The sequence below is a fragment of the Dermacentor albipictus genome, chromosome 1, assembly GCF_038994185.2.
Source record: "Dermacentor albipictus isolate Rhodes 1998 colony chromosome 1, USDA_Dalb.pri_finalv2, whole genome shotgun sequence".
NCBI classification, from domain to species: Eukaryota; Metazoa; Arthropoda; class Arachnida; order Ixodida; family Ixodidae; genus Dermacentor; species Dermacentor albipictus.
This window is the reverse complement of record NC_091821.1, coordinates 389,988,629-390,008,846: the sequence shown is the minus strand read 5'-3', so window position 1 is coordinate 390,008,846 and position 20,218 is coordinate 389,988,629. Positions and strand designations below refer to the sequence as shown.

The following is a 20,218-nucleotide window of genomic DNA, read 5'->3' as shown; positions in this document are numbered from 1 at the left end:
AGACGAGGCTGGGGGTTCAACTCTGCCAGTTCACTGCCGTGGTTGTAGCGCGTTTCTCAGTTCAGCCACATACGGATTATAGGAAGAAGGATGGGACTGCTTGAAAGAGAGATTGTATACGTAGTGGCTCTATTACGTTCGCAACCTTACCAATGCTTTAGTTCCACTTCAGTTTCTGTCTTGAAAAAAGAACTGGGGGTTTCTTGCCACGTGAGTCCTTTGTTGCATTCTTCTATGTATGGCTTTTCTTGCATCATTTCTACGAGCGCTTTTGTCGCCTTTCAGGTTTATGATCTTGGGTTTTTATCTTTTTCATGTGTTGTTCATTCCTTTTGCTCACATTTAGGTGTTATTCATTTCATATGTGTTGCTCACTTTCAGCTTTTTCGCTTCCACGTGTTTGAAGTCGTTTTGACTCTTCCGAGAAGATTCTGTTATCTAAAATTTTTTTGTTGGTCTTCATCCTGGTTACTATTTGGTTACGGGTCACACGTGCCATCCTCTATAAAAGCCGTGCTGTTCTTCAATAAAGATTCATTTGCAATTACCACCCTGTGTTGTCGTCTCCCTCCGTCCTGTGTCTGTATATATAGCGCTTTTATTCACAGTGTCTGTACGTGGTTGTGAAATGAAGAAAACGGCTTAATTTAGGTTTCTTAATCTTTTGTACTATGTACTGCCCGACATTGGCTGCTGTCGCGTGAACTGACACAGGCAGGACACGTGTGTGTTTGTCCTTCCATTAACTAAGCTCTTTCACATGCTATCCCTTCAAGGCTTATATGGAACTATGATCCATCCACATAAGCACCTGCTTTTCTATTGAACGTAAATGTGCATTCATTCTTACTCTTGTGCAAAGTTGTCCGCAAATACTTTTTATTGCGATAACATCTGTACGAAGACTCCATGGCGCATTTTTGCTGTCGCCGTTGCCGTTACGTCCCGTGTAAAGTCCAAGGGCGATAATACCGTCGCAGCGCGTCATGTGCTGTGTGTGCGAGTGAAAGAACGCGAGGTAAGCCGACCTTCGCGGTTCAATCTGGCGTGCGCGAAGAAGGGGAATAGCAAATGCGCAGTCTTTCGTCGCGCGAAAGGCCGTGTGGGGAAGGGAGGTCGGAAGGGAGGGGAGGGGGTGGCATTGTGCTCCGACAGCAACCGCGCATTTCGCGAACGGTCCCAAGGGGAACTGACAATCGCGGCTCAATCTGGTGCGCCATGTATGGAGGAAAACGAGCAGTGCGCGCGGAAAAGATGGCGCGGGGCTTGGACTCCACCAAGAAGTGCGTACTTTGCACGGTCGCACGCACCGTATCTTGAAAGGCATCTGCAGAGGGTTCGCACCTTCCTTCGCGCTGTGTTCTCGCCGCTCTTGCGTTGAAGCGATAGACAGCACGAAGGTCACTTCGCTCGCTGCTGCTGCCGCGCTTGCTCACACCAGTGTTGACAGCGAGTGTCCGCGCTCATCGAGCGTGATGTGTTGATGTTTGCTTGTGTGCGCTGACACCATGCTTGTTAATTCATTTAGTAAGCGAATGTTTCTTAGTTTCTACGGCCTATAAAACTACTATCCTTACTTCGTATAGCCGCGTACTAGTTTGCTATCGCAATCGATGCTTCACCTTTCGGGCTAAACTGCGGCTTTTTTCTTGCGTGAGTGTGTGCGTTTGTGTGTGTTAGATGAATAGTCTATTAGTATACTATGTAAGCCAACTTAAAACGCGATAAAGATACACATTTCGACTTGCGTGATGGAGATCTTATTTTTTTTATACAGCTTTACCTATAAATTAACTACATTGTTCGATATTTAGGCATTCGCTCTACTCGTGCGATGTGCTACTAACGTTTGCGAATGAAAAAACATCGTAGTGGTCGTGTAAAAAACATGCCTTGTAAGCGATAGAAGCGAAGGACGACGTGGAGTGATATTTTTAATCAACGAACAAGGTAGTTCTCGAAAGACATCCATTGAGCAGCCGTTCCGAAACATATGAGTTCTGGTTCTTACCAGCTCACCGCTCGGATGCATATACGACGCCTACATTTCTAGAGTAAACTAATTCCCCACTGCTAACCTGCAGGGCGCTGAATCTCCGGCTCACTCCTGATAGTTCCGTGTTCCACAAAGACTTGGTCGTAGAGTCGTCCACGGAAGGAGTGGTCCAGGTCGATACGAGCCATATTTACAGCGGATCCGTTGTCGGTGCGTATACACGTGATAACGCTAGTTATTCTTGCATTATGCGAGAAAAAAGAAAAAAAATCAAGGGGATTTAAAAAAAAATACATATGCGTTTCGAGTCCGAGTTCTTCTTTTACTGCACCACGTTGAGGACAACGCCCGTCTCTATAGTCAGAACATTGTTTTACATTATTACGCCATGATGATTCTTGCAAGAAGTAGCCTTAAAAGTACGTCTTATCTGTGGCGGCGCGGCCAACGCAACTTAAAGGGGGTCCTGAAACTCGCCCGAGAAACTTCGTTCGGCGGTATACCAATAGCAGCATCACGATACGTCGATTTTTCGCACTTTGTGCGACTGTGGTGACGTCGACGTGCGGCACCACATCATCATTGGATAAAAAGATAATATGCAATTTTCGTTCATGCCTATTTGCGATTACTGACGAAACAACAACAGCAAAGAAAACAAAGACATTACGTTTTACAGAAATTTTGAATATCGCCTAACTCTAACGACTGCCACGCGGAAGCTGTTGTAACTAAAGCTCCTTGATCGGCGTTCTTCCGAGCTATCTTTCTGGGCGGAAAATGGTCATAGAGGAGCTTTAGATGTAACGATAGAAGCATGGCCATAAACGAATTGAGGAGGCGCACCAAATTCTGCTGCGTGACACCAATGACCTGCTGCCTTCTTGTAGCGCAGTTCTACGTCATGGGAGAGTGACATGTAGCACCCAAATTAGCCAAATTCTCATTTTGCTTACATATTGACGTTTCTGCCACCAAAAACTTGGGTTTGTGAGCAATAAATCTCATAATTAATATGGACTCGCACTTCTTCGAGCGAAAAGTGTGGCCATAAGGATGTGTTGCAGGACCCCGTCAGTGAGCTGCCTGGTGACGCAGCTCGTTGACAGGATTGGCGGTCGAATTTGTTAAGCGGAAACTAATTTGGACGTATTTCCGTCGTATTTCCGGCCTGGTATCTGCAGGCGTTATTGCATTTATTTCACGTTCCGCGATCAATACGCTTTAGCGCGTCCAACTAAACCGGTTCCGTGCAGTTAGCTGATCTACGGTGACTTTCCACGGTGGGCGCTACGTACTCGATAACAATGTGGCCGTGCATCGTGCTTCGATATATGAGCGCGCTGACGCCAGGCAACACGAAACCGATAATGTGCCGATGATGCACCAGAAGTACGTTTTACGTGGTGATCGAAGGTGTAATAATGCCTTCTTAGAATGAATTTACGCCGTGTGATTGATGGACTCGTCAAACAGCATCCAGTGCGACATGCTTAGGAATGCGTCATATTGAATATCCCAACACTACTACATTTCCTTGCGTCGTTACCACGAAATGTGCGGTTCAATAGGAGGGGCAAAATGTAAAAGGGACAATACAAGAAACAAAATGTGTAGAGTGCATTCGGTGAGATTTTTGCACAAGAAAAAAAAATGTGTATGCTTAACTGAATGCAGCGTGCTAAATCTGTGAGCACCGACAGTGGTCATGGCAAGCTAAGTGCGAAGAACTACCATGTTCTGAGAAGATTGTCGAGCAAAGCTTTAAGAAGATCAGTTCAATAATTCACAGCACTTGGTCCATTTCTATAGCAAGTAACATTGAGACAGTCGCAAACGAACGTTAGAAAATACTGACGTGGTAATTTCTGCCGAAAGAATATAGTACATGCTTGATGGTTGCCATACTGCACAAGGCAATTGAGAATGAATTTAAGCTGTCCGCGCCATGACTGAGAACACACTTTACATGACAAATGTGGTAGCGCGTACCCTCGCGGCTTGTAGGCCACCGTCATGCGTGCTAGATAATGATCCATTCTTCCTTCTCAGATGGGTACATTCTCAGCGTGTAACATCTAGTATACACGACGATGGCCACAGTGTTACTGGTAGCTGCACGCTATGCTGGCGCCGAGCTGTCCAATAACGTAATTATACTACTATGTTGCTTTGTCTGCGGCAGGCTGCCAAACTAAAGCCTCAGGAATAAAGTTCGTTTGCGTATATGGCTATTGCAAGCTATTCAGGGTCGAGCTATGTTGTCATTTCAGCAAATGCCTAAAACGTTTTGTCGCTCTCATGCAAAAAAACAGCCTCCCATGTTATGTTCCAGTTCATTGAAGGTTTCAATTTTCGCTTATTTATTTGCGCTTTCTTTACATTATCCTTTTGCATTTTCTTGGTTGCCTAGCACCTATATACTTATATAATTTTTGTGTTTTATTTCTTGCTGGTTTTGCTTCTGGTTTTTTCCCACGGTTTCAATTTTCGTTTATCTACTAGGTGTCCCAGTTAACTTGCACCCAGATTTTAAAAAAGAAGAAAACCAAGAGCTCTAGAGAAATCGTACCGACTACACTGTAGCCGTAGTCGCGTGTACTTACAGCCAGCATTCTTGCTTGACGTGTCAATGCGTAGACAATAACTGGAGATATTAATGGTACCACGCCAGTGAGCTGCTCTTCAAGAAGACAGTCATGCTCTTCACAAATGATGAGAATGCTAAAATGATTCAGAAGGCTAAAATGATCCTGGCCCTGGGGGCGGCGCACGGCGACAAGAGGAAGGCAGCCAAGCTATTTCGGATGTGGCATTGTGGAGGACGCTCTAGTCCGTCAGCAATACTTAGAACGCATGAAGTCCTTTACGCATGAAGTCGTTTTAGACGGATAGCTTCACAAGAAAGTGATACAGGACTGCAACGGTCGTTCAAGAAGCGAAAACAGGTGTTTTGGCATTCTTTGCTGCTAACCCTCATGGTAGTGTACGCGACGCCATTGCGGAGACCGGAACCTCAAGGTCATCAGTGTCGAGGATTTAGAAAAAAACAAAGGTGTTAGGCACCCGTACTATGTACATCTTCATCAAAAACAAAAAAAAACATCTTGAATGCCGGATTCTGAAAACAGACTTTGCCAATTGTATTTTCACGAAATATGAAGAAGAAGCGGACATTTTCACTCGCGTATTTTTGACTGATGAGGCTAATTTCTCCAGAAACGCTCAAGTTAATCTTCACAACACGTACTACTGGAGGGACAGGAATCCCCACTGGCCGGCATGAACACGACACCACTACCAGTGGTCGTTTAATGTGTGGTGCGGCACTTTCGATGGCAACATCCTCAGACGCATATTTTTTGTCAACACACTAACAACGCATCGCTACGTCAACTGCATCCTCGAGGGGCCCCGTGAACGACGTCTTTTGCAACGTTCCACTTGTGCACCTTCGAAACATCTGGTTTCAACACGATGGTGCTCCTGCGCATAGTAGTACTCAGCCTCTAGCATGACTCGACTAGCTTTTTCCCGGACAGTGGATTGTCCGGCACGGACCTGTACCCCGGCGTGCATGGTCGCCGGACATATCAGCGATGGACTTCTTGTGGGGCATGGTGAAAGATCGCGTGTATAGCAGCGAAACTGCCACACCGGACGCCCTAAAGTAAAAAATAAGCCGAGCCTGCCGCGAGATTCCAACGTCGTTAGTCAAAGCTGCAACAGAAAAAGTGATGGAAAGAAGCAAGTACTGTGTTGCTTCAGATGGTCACCTGTTTGATCAAGTGCTATAAGTGGCAGCGGAAAACAACCACTAAAAACTGGTGTAAAACGTGACTGTATAACGCACCTTCATGATGTCACCCTATTATTATATAAAGAAAGCTTGCGACAAAGATAGAAATAGGTAAAAGACTGCTTTCTCTTGCCTCTTTTCCTGAGTTCAAGAGTCAGAAAGGGTAAAGGGCTGAACCAGTTGCAGCTTTGGATGTTTCTTTGTGGGCGGCTGAGATGCCTTACTCTCTTTTGGTTTATTTTTTATTGAAGTAAACTCCTGAGTAGTTATTTTGTGTTCTTCCGCGCGATGCCTTTTTCTTCTTTTTTCATGCTCTTGTGCGCACTGTTTTTTTTTTTTAACCAGGGTTGAATTTCTTTTGTAGCTTTGTTTCATGATACGCGAAGGTCAAAGCTATTCCGAGTGTCTCATGATCGAGCGCAACATTCTTGCGTCCGCAGGTGCTGACGCTTATCACAGCATGCTAGTTAGGTCGCGAAACCTCTCGAGCCATCCCACATGACGAAGCCTTATACGATGCGGCGATAAACGAATGCAGCCGTATATCTTTCAAAGGTTGCTTTGAGGCGCTTGAGTAGCGGCGCGCGAGCCTGCATTTATTTCATTTTCGCGGGCTTTCTTTTGAAAAAAGAAAGACAACCAGGAACTCTTCAGCACGAAATAAATGCTTGATTCGGATATTATTTAAGGTGCCCTACAAGTTTGTTATTGACATGCTTGCGATTCAAGCATTTATAACGAGTTCAATAATTAAAAGCAATTAAATAATACTTTGTGACGAAAAAAATACTGGCTGTAAGTACACACGGCTGCCGCTACTACGCAATCGGTACAATTCCTCTGGAGCTCTTGAGTGCTCTTTTTTTAATCATGGTCCAAGTTAACTGCAACACCAGGTATATGTGCATTTTATGTCATCGTTTTACTTTTGTTGGTATTACTTATAGTAAGTCCTCTTTACTCAATTCGTCATTAAGGTTCCGTGTATGTTCTTTATTTTCTCTCGCGATAGCTATTATGTGGACTCTCCAAACGACTTTTCGCCTGTCGTCGTCGGCATCGCCGTGATATTTCGTGTAGACTCCGAATGCGAAAAATCCTATCGCGCCCCACACGCCGCATGCTGTAGGTGCGAGGGGAAGCGTGCATGGGTGAGCCGAGAATGGCGGCTTGATGCGCGTCATGACACAACGAGCAATGGAAAGAAGAATGATAGGTGTAGCGTTAAGAGATAAGAAAAGAGCTGATTGGGTGAGGGAACAAACGCGAGAGAATGACATCTTAGTTGAAATCAAGAAAAAGAAATGGGCATGGGCAGGACATGTAATGAGGAGGGAAGATAACCGATGGTCATTAAGGGTTACGGACTGGATTCCAAGGGAAGGGAAGCGTAGCAGGGGGCGGCAGAAAGTTAGGTGGGCGGATGAGATTAAGAAGTTTGCAGGGACGGCATGGCCACAATTAGTACATGACCTGGGTTGTTGGAGAAGTATGGGAGAGGCCTTTGCCCTGCAGTGGGCGTAACCAGGCTGATGATGGTGATGATGATGTCCAACACTCTCTAATTAGCGGTACCGTCATCAAGAGCGCCCGAAGGGGAGGGGGAGGGGAGGGGGGGGGCGGTAGGTGAGCGCGCGTCAGATCCTCTAGCCCAGCCGTGCGCCCTTGCTTCGTGAGCCGAGATGTGTGGTGGCTGGCTGCACGTACGCTGTCTGCGCGCGCCTAATGGTGGAGGTCGCGTAATCTCAGTAAGTTTAGAAGATGCGTTGAAGGGGGAGGCAGCGGAAGCGTTCGTTCGTCTCGGTTTGTGCTCTTCTTCATGCCAACGTTGCGACAGCGCATATTCGTGGTCATGGAGTGAGGTTGGTTCATGTTCGCTTGTGCGTGCGTGATACTGTGCTTGCTTTTTATTAGTAACCGAATGTTTGCTGTAATTATACGGCTACTTGCTTCCCACAGTTGTGTAATGCTTTACTATCGCTATCGATGCTTCGCGTTTCGGGTGTAACTGCGACTTTTTTGAAGAAATAAATAAACAAACAAATAATAAATAAATAAATAAATAAATAAATAAATGAGTTTGCCTATTAAGGCAAACCGTTAAGCGCCTCACAGGGAAGGGCAAAAAATAGCGTCGCCTCTTCAGCAACCTGTCCTATCTGCAGGCCAACCTCGTAGCCGCGTGTTCGGCTCACTGCACGGCGGAATCTTCGAAGGCAGCATCCACACCGGCTCAGGGGACAGCCTTTACGTAGAGCGGTCGGAGAAGTTCTTCAACAGCAGTCAGCCGTTCCACTCAGTACTCTACTCGGCCGACGATGTCGAGATTCCCGCTTCTCGCGGCGGAGGCCCCTGGTGTGGTCTGCATGGCAGCACCGAAAAGTGGATGAAAGACATGCTTCGCAGGTTCCGTCGCGGTTCGCGCACGGAGGTGAGAGAGCTCTGACATTTTTATGCGTTGCATATTGCAATCACTCAGTTCAGCCCTTGGGCGCGGCCGGGCAGCCACCAACCACGTGACGTGACGTCACGACAGCCGGAGGAAAAGCTGGGCCCCAAACTCGCGCGGTCGCGCGCGGCCGCAGCCACCACCTGACTCCCGCTCCTCCCGCTAGGGGCGCTGCGCGAGCGCGTGACGCGAAAATCGAGTGCCGCCAAGCAATACCTCGCCCTCAAAAAAAAAAAAAGACCGCGCAATATGCAACGCATTCTTGGCTTAACCAAGCTAAGCCTGGCCATTTTTTTTTTTTTACTGTAGCTGCAGACTTTGTCTACACGCAGTGGACTTGTTTAGTGTGCCGACGAGGATGACGATGACGATAATGGTGCTGATGAGCCCCTTGAACGTTCGCAGAGACAGAGCCACAAGCACGGTCACGTCGGACGCAAGCTGCAGGCTGTAGCCGAAGTAAGTAAGGAGGAAAAAAACGACAACGAGCCCCAAATAGCCGCCGGCAGCGATGCGGACCATGACGTGGCCAAACGCGACGTCGGCTACAAGGGAGAACTCGAATACGAAGACGACGAAGACCGCCGGGACACACGGTACGACGACGTCGACGACGCCGCGGAAAGTGGCACGCAGGCAAACAAGCTGGGACGCCACCGCCGTCGTCGTGGTCGTGCGGCCTCAGCGTCGCGTCGCGTGTGCAACCTCGAGATCACCGTGGACCACACGCTGTTCGAGCGAATCTACCAGGATGAGAATTCGCTCCCTTCTACGCGACAGAAGCTCATCGCCGCCGTCGCCTTCATGGTCGAGAAAGTGAACAGCATTTACGGGAGCACGAGCTTCGGCGGTGTTGAAGACCTCCACTTCCTTGTTCAGCACGTTGTGGTGAGTTCGTTCGAGGCGTTGTTGGGCAGTGTATACACTGGCGCGCATACGTAATTTCGCATTTGAGTGGCGTGTTCCGTTGAGATCGCATAATTTAAACAAAATGGGCGCATAAGTTCCGCCGTACAATGCGCAAGATTACGAAGTGTGAAAAAAAAAATTGAGCGAACGCCTGCATCGATTGGTGCCGGACTCGTTCGCGTATTTCCGCATAGGGTCTCAGGAACAGTCAATACCCACTAGCATCCACTGCATAGGAAAGTGAGGAAATACGGGTTTGAACCAATTAAGACCGAGTTGTCAGATTCCAATACTTCAACGCGCTTTTTTATATCGAGCGACCATGGCATTATAATGTTGTTCTCGCTTGGTCTCAATCCCTGGCAGGGCGAATAACAAGGCCGTCGAAATTCGGCATCAAAATGAGGGCCTTACCTCGGCTGCATATATTTATGTCAGAGAGCCCATTGCGAGCACAGAAATGCGAGCGCATGTGACATCCTATATTATGTGTGACAGCCACCGCATTCGACTACGCACGCCTGCACGTAAAACAGCGTCCACCAATGCCTCGCTGGTGTCACGCAGATAGATGAGCCGGGCGAATGCGTGGGTTTCAAGAAGAGCCCTTTCTGCACCAAGGCCCTGGACGCTGCATACGCACTTTTTCTCGTGTCTCTTGAGCCCCGAGACGACTACTGCCTCTCGTACAGACTCAACTACAGAGACTTCATGGATGGCACACTAGGACTCGCCTGGATTGCCAGTGAAGAAGGTAGGGTGCTTCAAAACAATAGTGAACAGTGTGGAAAGCAGTGAGCTGATTTCCAACGAGATAACACCTGACCTGCTCGCGTATCGGCCTGCGGAGTTAGTACATAGTCCTCCGAACTGTTTCGGAAAGTCTCGCATGAATAGAATTATCGTGTTAGCTTGCCATGCCCTTCTATGAGAGGCTCCATGAATGCTCAAGCTGACACTTTCAGTTACATGTATTAACGAGTAATAGGAGCTTCTGTGGCTTTTCAGGATAAGCACTGTATGACCTTTCACAAAGTGAGCGTGTATAAAGTGCTTCGCAGTTCCTTTACTTATGTCACTGGCATCAACTTCGGAACTTAACGCTGTTCCGGAAACTGCCTGTCGCAAGGACCGCCTCGAACTTATGCGTTTCTGCCATAACGGAACAATAAATATGGCACGTCTATGTATTGTTAACGATGACCATTCTGTGTAATAGCTATTGAGAATCATTTCACGAGTTTGCTGCTCGAAGTGTCAGCTACTTGGAGCGCAGAGCAGCTGCCACCCGATTACAACATAGTGAATAGTTTGGATAGATTGTACGGCGTACACCTTAGCGTAATCAGCTAGATGGACAACGGATGCGCCTGCAGACAGGAAAACAAAACTGCTTTTGTTAAGAAAAAATGACCAGGTTTAGCTTGGTTAAGCCAAGAATGCGTTGCATATTGCGCGAGTTGGGGCCCAGCTTTTCCTCCGGCTGTCGTCACGTCACGTCACGTGGTTGCGCTAAAGGCCAATGGTGGCTGCCCGGCCGCGCCCAAGGGCTGAACTGAGTGATTGCAATATGCAACGCATAAAAATAGAAGCAACTTAATAACAAACATAGCAAACTTAAAAGAGAATAGGCCCATATATGAGATGCGCAGCAATGAACAATGGCTCATACCCTCAATGGTGGCTGCCCGGCCGCGCCCAAGGGCTGAACTGAGTGATTGCAATATGCAACGCATAAAACACACCAAGGTCTAGATACTAGGGTGCTGCTACAAATGTTTAACTGTGAAAATACGGTCCTCATGGTTTCTTCTAACGCTCGGCTAACTCTACATGATGGTACGCTGGCGCGTTTCATGTTTCGTGTCCCTTCCTTCCTGGCGGTGCTTAGACCAATCCGATCCAGGACGATTCCAGGAAAGCTGCTTTACAGGAGCGGAATATTCAGGATGCGGTTTGTGAGCAAAACGCTTTTTAAAACTAAGAGTCCAGTTTTATACATATTCACTGGCATTGCAGAGTCACCGGAAAACTATTCCAGTGTGGCCGTTAACAGGGCCCGGCCACGTAGTAATATTGGCCAAAATTTCCTAAAAGGTTGGAGGCCCACGCGTGCCGGGACGTGACGTGATGTGTGGAACCCATTGAAATGCATGCTCTGTGATGCCTCCCGCGTGTCGTCAGGGTTTAAATCACGCACCACTTTCGATATATATGCGCATATTGCACCGCCTTAGAGGTGCACTGATGGCCACCGAGTGGGTGCTTTCAAACGTAGGCTCGGGTTGTAGCAGCAGACGATAACACCAACACTTTGCAGTAAAAATGGCTGAAGTTCGCGGCTGCGAAATTCCCTTTGTCTAGGTGCCAGACCGCTACTTCAGCGGTGATAGCTGCAGGAAAGGTGCATGCCTCTATCAGAATGGACCTGTACAGGCTGTTTTCGGTTATGGTCTTGCCATATCGCTCTTGTGACCTGCCCAGTGAGAGCCTTCGAATACTGCATTAGGGAAGGACTTCTTTCGACAGAATTCACCGCATTGTTCGGTGTCGTTACATCGTCTGGTGACCATGTGCATGGAAACATTGTGCCGGATTCTACCTTCAGAGATATGGCGACAGGTTCCCCTGTTCTACGATTGGCATCACCTGTTATGCTTTTCGCTGGACCCAGTGATCATTGCAAGTATTAAGCTGCACTCCCTTCAGAAGCTTGCAGCTCAGGTCATGGAATTTTTATGGCATAAGGCCCTTCCCACTCTTCCCAATGGAGGCGAGACAAACAAAACCAGCAGTACGGGGCTGCAGCTTCTTGGGGGCGCCTTCCTACTGGAAGACATCGCTGACGTCCTCAAGGAAGGCCACCGAGCCGAGGATCCCGGCACATAAGCTTCTTTCCTTGAATAGAAGAATTTCCAACAAAGTCGCCTCAGAGGACAAGGAGAGGTATCTGCTGGGCGGAGTTGACATCCTGGCCAGAACGATGTCTAACAAAGGAACCCGCCCAAGAACCCCAACAAAGCGTATCGCGAATTTTTTTAAAGACAATGACCTTCGACTTTTGTAAGCCGACAAGGAAGGAGGGTTTGTAACCATGCCGTCGGTAATGTTGAAGGAAAACTCTCTGCAAGCCATCTAGAATAACTTCAAATTAACGAAACTGAACCCAGGAAAGGAAAAGAGCCGTGCCATCCCTTTCTGTGAAGATCTTGGTCTACAGAAGCTCGCTAATGGTGTGTAAAAATGTAGGGATAATAGTTTACATGTATTCTTTACAGCAAAGACGCACAAGGATGATGTACCGTTCAGATGTATTGTAAGTGAAAGAGGTTCCTGGCACAACAACGTTATTCGTTACTTTCTAAAACAGCTTAACACCTTGGTAGTAGGTGACCCGTTTATCATAGCTTCTCTAGGCGAGTCCAAGTCGCCAGGATGCATGTCTTCACCAGATGTTGTTGGTATTTTCTACTCTATTCCGCAAAAATAAATGTTAGCTGCCGTGCTGAACTGCGTTTAGACGAACTTCATTGCACTGAATAGCTTTATTGCACTCCAGCAGTTTTATTTCTGCTCAACAGCTGTTTCTTTTCAAGGCCAGGTTTATGGTGAAAAGAAAGAAATCTGTATTGGCTCGTGCGTGGCCCCCATACTTTGCAACATTTTCCATGCGGGCATTGACAGAGCGTTATCCAAAGTGTTTGACGGAAAGGCAACGTGCTCAAGGTTTTTAGATATGTAGATAATTTCTTAATTTTACGGACGAGCCGACCCCCCCATGACTTACTCACATATCGTGCAGGGCATTTTATTTGATTTTAAACAGCAAGGCAAAGGTTTACATTTTACTTTTGTAGTAGTCCAGAATAACAGCTTGCAATTTTTTTATAGTGACATAATCCTTACTGACAATGGTGCTTGCTTGATGTATCGGCCCCGTGCCCGCAAAGAATTGTGGTCGTATGAGTCAAGACACTCCAAGACTGTGAAACGTGCCATTGCCACTATACATGTTCCTTGAATCCGTCCTCAAAAAATGGTGCTATCATAAGGCATGGGAAAGCTTTCATGAACAGATTTTGAAGCTGAGGAAGCCGGCTTTCCTTGTTTGGTTTATAGCGCAGTTTCAGGGGCGTTATTGAAAAATGTCAAAAAAGAAAGAAAAAGAAGCAGTGAAGAAGGTCAATCATATGAAAAGAATGATAAACCAGTGATGATACTGTATTCCCACGAAGTGGCGCATAATATTTAACACGTCGCCGTGAAATACGAAATTCCTGCGGTTTTTTCAGTGTCCCGAAAACTTGCTGCTTTGTGCCGCCTGTTGGATCTGATGACTCTAAGAAAGTATAGAGTGTTCTATTAAACATGCAAACCCTTTTGTGAAGTGTGCTGAATGGGTCGTATGCCGCATACCGCTGAAGTGTGGGATAGTGTATATATATATAGGTCAAACTGGCTAAGGTATTAATGATCGCCTGCGGGAGCACAAGCTTTCGCTGAAGAATGGTTGTGGATCAAACTTGCTGCTTCATTGCAAGGCCTGCAGGAATGATAATAAGCAAGTATGTGAAGCAAGGCTTCATAATACGACAATCATGTTTATAAGCAGAGATAATGTGGCGCGTGAACTGCTGGAGGCCGACTAGATTAAGAAAAGAGGGGACGCCCGCGTTAGTACCCCATCTCTGAATATTTACAGAAATGAAAGCATGTTCTCAGATACGTCTTGATATTGTTTAACCTTGGGATTCCCTGCCTATACAACTTCTGTGTTCTCGCGCATGCGTATTCACATGTTCAGTGCCCTCGTTTTCATTCCTTTCTCCCCAAGCTATATATTATGCCGCTTTTGACCTCAATAAATAGTTGCAAGTCGCGCCTTGTCCTGTCATTGTTTGCTTCTTCATTGGTGTGCTCTTTCTGTTGGCGCTTCATCTTTTGAATGTCACCGTAGTTTGAGACAAGCATGTCTGCACGGGTGTTGGGTGCGTCCCGCAGACAAGCGCAACGAAGTCAGGTTATACGAAGTGGAGCTCGTGTTAAGTAGCCGGTTCGTTTTGTTGACTAAATGCGACATCTCAATTTTCTTTCTTCTTTATTTTTTCTTTACTGTGCTTTATTTATTTTATTATTGCTGTTCCTGTACTTCAGTAATGGGCACACGTCATTGCATGGTGCAGCTATATCTGAAACGACTCCGCCCGGCGCGATGACGGCACACATTGTAGTGAGCTTGCTACCGATGAATGCGCGTGACATCGCCGAATAAGTGCAGTCAAAGTCACCTCAAGACAAGTAATTACGAATTTGCTAATAGAAATACGTACACAAACTAATCAACGAAGTCAGAATGAACGGGTTAATAAAAGCACGAGTTAGCGCTCCACCGCTGATGCGATTCCGCTGCGTACGCCGACAAACAACCCTTCCTGCATGCTGCAGTTCTTGCAATATAAAATTCCCTTAGACCCTTTCTTGGAAACGTGCAAAGCCGAAGTCTTACCACCTTTGAGTATATATTCTTTTTAATGTTATGGAAGAAAGAAATCATGATATACTTAAAGGCGAAGCATCGTCGGCCAAAGTAGATAGGTGCTGACAGCAAAAGCGGATTTAGTTCTTTGCGGCGTAAGCATTGCGCTCCGACGCCGCAAAAGATGATAAGATTTAGGAGGACAGGAATAACTTTAATAAAGTGCCGGCAAACGACGATTTAACGAGTCGTGACGCTGGCCAAGCGTCGACCCGGGGTTATACTCTACTCTGCACTAGCCCCGTTGGGCCCGTTTGTAGTGGGTCACGAGGCTTGTGCTTTTCGAGCGCACCCTGGGCCTGCTGGACGGCCCATAGTTGTGAGTCCTTGTCTGTAGACTGCAGTGCACTTTGAAGTTCTGGCGGGTACGTCCTGGAGGTAGCTGCCGTCGGGAGATTTCATTTGAGTAAAAAAGGCACATGCCAAAAGGCACTCTGCATGGTAAGTCTGCTCAGACAGCAACAAAGTGTCACGAATCCGCAAACATAACTCAAATACTTCAACGAAAATCAAACAGTCATACCATATGCAGCTGCCCTATCTATCCTCGCCCTGAGCTACCTCTTGCACATTTCTCGAGCAAATACAATATCGAAAATGTCTTCCGGCGAAATGAATGAGGCTGTTAAAGTAGTACTTGCCTGAAATAATTTAATAATTTAAGCCCCTTAAAAGTGAGGTGAGGGAAAAACCTCGTATTTTAACAAAATTAACAACAGTTCTGCATGAAGCAACTAACAACAGTTCTACATGCTCGATGCTACGCATAAAAAAATCATTGACTCGCCATCCTGGCCCTACGAAAGTGTATGTACAGCGAAGCTGTTGAAAAGCATCCCAACTGTTGAGGGGGGTATGGAATACTTCATTGCTTTAGAGTAATGGTAGTAATGGTCATTTAATGTAACGGTAACTTTGACAGCATGCCGCCGCCCATAGCGGTGCTGCAACAACATTGAAATCAGTTGCTAGCGGCTGGTTCTGTTATATATGAAAGGCTATAAATACGTCACGCCCCACGTCGCAAGCTGCCGTCGGCGTGGCAGCTTGCGCAGCAGTAATTTTTTTTCCACAAAACTTATGCGGGGAGCGCTACGTGCTTCGCATTGTTATTAGGAGAGCCTTATTACCAATTATATGGTTCGGATTATTGTTGTAAGCTTGTTTTTTTTAAACGTATACTGTTCTGTATGTTGAATGCGAGATTTCAAAGAATATACGTACCGTTTGCTTCACTTTGCTGAGTGCTTGACGCCTCTGCCTCATAGGGGTACAAGCCACTGCTCCTGGCCCTGCACTGACGCCGGGATCGGCCCACATTCTTGCTGACGAACGCGGACACGAAAAATCCCGACCAATTAGAGGCTAACGGCTTCGCCGTAGCATATCCAAGAGCATTAACTGCGCCACAGCTGATGCGACGCTTTAACGGGACGTATAAAACCAACAAAATCAGTCCTTGCAAGCCTCAGCAGCTTTAAGGCACCACACGATGCAATCGCACAGTCGTACAAGCTAGCAAGAGCAAAACGCCAAAGAAGCGGCAAACAGCACAGGCGGAAAGCGACATTCAGAACCTAAGTGAAATGCGTCTGAAAACGAGAAAGCTTGACAAGAAACTTCCCGCCTCACGGCGGCGATTAATTGCTGCCGTTTCTCCCGTCCATGAGGCCTCGCAAGGAATGATTAGAACTGTGTCGCCGGCAATTTTATGCAGGTATTTTAGCACCAAACTGCGCAACAATTGTTCTCCGACATGCCTTCAAGCTTTGGCCACCACAGACGTGCGTGCGACGGGTGTTGCTTATTTCTCTCCGAAAACGTCAATCAAACAGAGAAGCATGATGAATGATGACGAATTCTCAGGTTTTAAGGTGCCAAAACCACGACTTGATTAGGAGGCCCGCCATAGTGGGCATACGGATTAGTTTTCATCACCTGGGGTTCTTTAACGTGCCCCCAATGCACGAAACACGGCGCTCTTGCATTTTGCCCTCATCAAAATGCAGCCGTCGCGGCAGGGATTCGATCCCGCTATTTCGTGCTTAGCAGCGCAACACCATAGCCGCTAAGCCACCATGGCGGTTAGAGAACGACGCAGGAAGCTACAGCGGACGGCTGTTTCCTTTCAAGAGTGCACTTAGCAAGGCCGCCACCAGTGACGCGTCTGTCAGGGCGCCATATGCGTAGCATAGGCGGTGTTCTAACGGCGCGCTGCCTGTTCGTCCAACGTTTGTTCTTTCTTTCCGCCGCAGTCTTTTTCGGGATGTTTGCGAGCTTACTCGCTAGTAGCATCTCGTTTTATTGCGCTGCTCTACCCCTGGTGCACCTAGTAAGCGTATACGTTGACTTTATTGATATTTTATTCCTGCGATTTGACGCACATAGAAAGAAATGCACTGAAGCAATGGCCCGGACACTCACGAATACGACCAACGACGTGCGAGAATGGCCGAATATAGTGACTTGCCTATAAGATTATTGATCGACTGCTGGGACAATACGAGTAGTGCTGAAGATGTCCGAGGACTGCTCGCATAGCTCGCAGAATATATTCTGAAGGTAATAATAATAATAATTGTAAGGAATAATAATACTCGTACAACATCCTGAATACTTGCCTCGTGTCAATTCCACACACAATCCGTGGAAAGAATGCGCAAAGCGGGCAGGCTGAATTATGACAATGCTCGCATAATCATTGAGCACATCAGAATACAAAAAGAACGTTGTGAATGAACCTCTGGCAATCATGTCCCGTAGGTGCGCTGTGGAAGACTTAGCGATGCTCTTTTTTTCATTTGTTCATTCGGCTAATTTCCAAATTTGTTTACGGTGGAAAATTTAATGACTCCCAAACAATTTACTGTTCAATGCATCACTACATTTCAATTATGTGGGAGAATGCTATAGGCATCGCGTTGCGCTTGGCCAGAGTCTGGCGTGGAACAGTCCAGTCACAAGGAGAAGCTGAGTTGTTTTCATTCAGCGTCCCTTCACAGCAACTCGGAAGCTGGTAAAGGTGGTAAAGACTTCAGCCGCCCATGTCACGACGTTCCTCACGCCAAACTTGGCAGTGGAAATTTCGGACTACTAGCATGACGTCATAAAAGAGAGCGCACATGGTCTTATGCTATAAAGGTGGCACTGGCTGCGTGTGCGACCGAGGTTCTACTGAATTCTGGTCTCGCGGCACCTCCGATTGCTCTAGGAGCAGCTGAACGTTCTTCTCCGATAAGTTCTTTTTTTTTCTGGTTTCAATCTCGAGAGGCCCCCGCATCGTTCTAAAATAAGTCGGAGCGCGGTAGAAACCAGCAGGAACCACTCGAATGCTCCATTAGCAGCAGCTACGTACCGGCTCAACTCTTTGGTGAAACGATGTATTCCTACCTGATGCCGCAATTTCGGCGTTTTTCTGACTATTGGAGAAAGTACCGGAGCATTTCTGAAAGCTCTCACCGCTGCGGTCCTTCAACGGCTATGACGTCTTGCTACTGAGCACGAGGCCGCTAGTTCGGTTACCGACTGGGGAGGCCGAATCACAATAGGACAAAACCCGAAAACCCTGGCGTACTCCTATTTGGTTGTACATTAAAGTACCCCATGTGGTCAAAATAAACCCAGGGCCCTCCAACACTGCATCTTTATTAGCCCCAGTGTTGGTTTGACTTGTTAAATACCGCAATGAATGAATGAATGAATGAATGAATGAATGAATGAATGAATGAATGAATGAATGAATGAATGAATGAATGAATGAATGAATTAGTGCGAGGCGTTTTAAGGATATAAGTAGGCGTCTGTTGATGCTTCGCAGTGGGTACCGGTGGATTCTGTGAGCGCTACCGTACAGCCATTGAACTGGACCCTCTCGGCGACAAGTACGTGCAGACCAAGCTCAGTTTAAACACCGGAATCACTACCCTGTTCAACTACAACCACTACGTGGGCATACACGTGGCGTCACTTACGCTCGCCCATGAGATCGGACACAGCTTCGGTGCACCCGTGAGTCACTGGATGAGCATGCATATAATATTTAGGCAAGATAATGAATGCATGTATAAATAACAAACGCATATATAATCTAGGCAAAAATACTCAATCAGAAAGCCAGCGGCTTGCCAGCTAATCTTGCTCTAATCTTGCAGTTAATCTTGCCAGCTAAATATTTAACTATGAAATATGCGCCTCGAAACATTTCTCACCCTTTCATTTCGCGTATAAATGACTATATTGTTGTTGGTGCCTATATTATATTTTCGGAGCCCAAAATTGTTTTTCTTCATGTGTTGTCTTAGCCTAATTTGGTTATCACCCGCGGGAAAACTTGGGTGAAGGCAGCCAGTTATTACCGCAAACACTTTACACGTGCGAAAGCTGCTATTAACAGCTTTGCAGCAGACGAGAGTATCCCTGTGAGAAGGGCTCCGCGCTTAAACGTGACTTAGGGTACTTATACGTTCACGTCACGTTTCTAGCCGAAACGATCGAGGAAATTGAATGCTCCGGCGCAACTAGGAATGTGGGGCTCGTTTTAGATGTTCAGAAAAGGCAGGAAGTGTAGCGCATCAAGAATGAGGCCACAAGAAGAAATAAAGCACTGACACGAGTGCTGATCACCAAGCATCGTCTTAATATTCCGAGGAAGCTTACTGTTGCGGATGCAAAAACTTAGCATACGTGCAGTGCGAGCAGCCGAGGCGATGAGGGTGACAGTACGACCGGTTTCCCGAGGGACACATGGAAAAGAGCCCATTGAACCAGAAATTTCTAGTACACAACGGGTTCTATTCAATATGTTGCTTGGTATACAGGACGAGCAGTACAATATATATATATATATATATATATATATATATATATATATATATATATATATATATATATATATATATATATATATATATCCAAGACATCACTACATTTAACTTGTGTCGCCGCTTGGTGGCAGCTACAGAAAGCAGCCGTGCAGTGAGGGTTGCCACATGTTCTAGAGGAGCGGGTATATGTGAGCAACAAAAATAAAGGGGCTCGATTTCTTTTAATAATAACCACATAAATCCAACCAACAATGAAGTCAAGGCAAGCATAGGCAGAATCAGCTCTGTTTCTAACTAAAATGTAGAACACAATGCAGAAAAGGAAAATGAAAGTCGACGAAAAGATAGCTTCAGTTTGCCGCCAGTGGGAGCAGATCCCACAACCTGCGTGTTATGTGTGCATTGCATTACCAATTGTGCTACGGCGACGGCTATAAATCCGGCGGCTATCTCGGGTATTCATGTTTGCTAGATGTAGCCTTGGTAGTTATTAGCCAGTGTCACTCAGGGCCGTGGTGGGCGAATGCGAAACATCCTTTTTTTTTTCGCCCATCATGCAACACCTGAATTTAGTAGAGCAGTCACATGGCTAAAATACCATAGTATGCTGCCAAATGACACCAATGCTGCACGTTCGATAACCTCGCTATGAATGAACGAGGGAAAAAGAGAAACCGGGAGGCTCGTTTTTGGTAATCATGACCAT

The 20,218-nt window shown here is 46.6% G+C and overlaps 1 protein-coding gene across 1 annotated transcript in view; it reads left to right on the top strand.

Annotated features, from left to right (window-relative positions):
* LOC135914104 (disintegrin and metalloproteinase domain-containing protein 10-like) overlaps positions 1-20,218 on the top strand; it is a 52,950-nt gene that overhangs the window by 4,817 nt on the left and 27,915 nt on the right. The window contains exons 3-7 of the mRNA XM_065446870.2: positions 2,085-2,206; positions 7,961-8,226; positions 8,650-9,132; positions 9,721-9,907; positions 18,507-18,697. Coding sequence (XP_065302942.1) covers positions 2,085-2,206; positions 7,961-8,226; positions 8,650-9,132; positions 9,721-9,907; positions 18,507-18,697 — 1,249 coding nt within the window. The remainder of the gene's footprint in view (positions 1-2,084; positions 2,207-7,960; positions 8,227-8,649; positions 9,133-9,720; positions 9,908-18,506; positions 18,698-20,218) is intronic.